At 64.8% G+C, this 398-nt stretch overlaps 1 protein-coding gene across 1 annotated transcript in view; it reads right to left on the bottom strand.

Annotated features, from left to right (window-relative positions):
* Positions 1–398, bottom strand: part of CACNB1 (calcium channel, voltage-dependent, beta 1 subunit) — a gene marked incomplete at its 3' end in the record, with an annotated part of 35,443 nt that overhangs the window by 2,801 nt on the left and 32,244 nt on the right. Inside the window, exons 8-9 of the mRNA XM_014957918.1 lie at positions 220–300; positions 67–125 (exon numbers count right to left, since the gene is read on the bottom strand). Of these exons, the coding sequence (XP_014813404.1) occupies positions 67–125; positions 220–300 (140 nt within the window). The remainder of the gene's footprint in view (positions 1–66; positions 126–219; positions 301–398) is intronic.

Here is a 398-nt window from a genome sequence, read left to right as displayed (position 1 = left end):
CCTCCATGGGTAAAGGTGCCCCCCATTGTGTTAGGGGTCCCCCGACCACACAGCTGCCGGTCTCACCTGCCGTCAAATCGGTGCTTCAAGAAGTCAAAGAGGGCTTTCTGCATCATGTCCGTCACCTGGGGTGGGGGGGGAAGGAGAGCATGAGGCCAGGGTTGCCCCCCCACCATTTTAGCCCCATATCTCCCCCCCTCCATGCCCCACATTCCTCACCTCGTAGCCCTTCAGCGACGGCCCCACCAGGATGATGGGCCTCATGGAGGGCACCACGTCGTACGGGGGCACGTGCTCAGCCTGTGGGGCAGAGCGGGGCGTCAGTGGGGCTGAGGGGGGGGGGACACGACACACATGGGGGGGATGCTCGGTTTCACCCCTGCAGGGGCAGCTCTGGG

This window comes from Calidris pugnax, unplaced genomic scaffold (genome assembly GCF_001431845.1).
Source record: "Calidris pugnax isolate Ruff unplaced genomic scaffold, ASM143184v1 scaffold337, whole genome shotgun sequence".
Classification (NCBI taxonomy): domain Eukaryota; kingdom Metazoa; phylum Chordata; class Aves; order Charadriiformes; family Scolopacidae; genus Calidris; species Calidris pugnax.
This window is presented reverse-complemented; position numbering and strand designations above follow the sequence as displayed.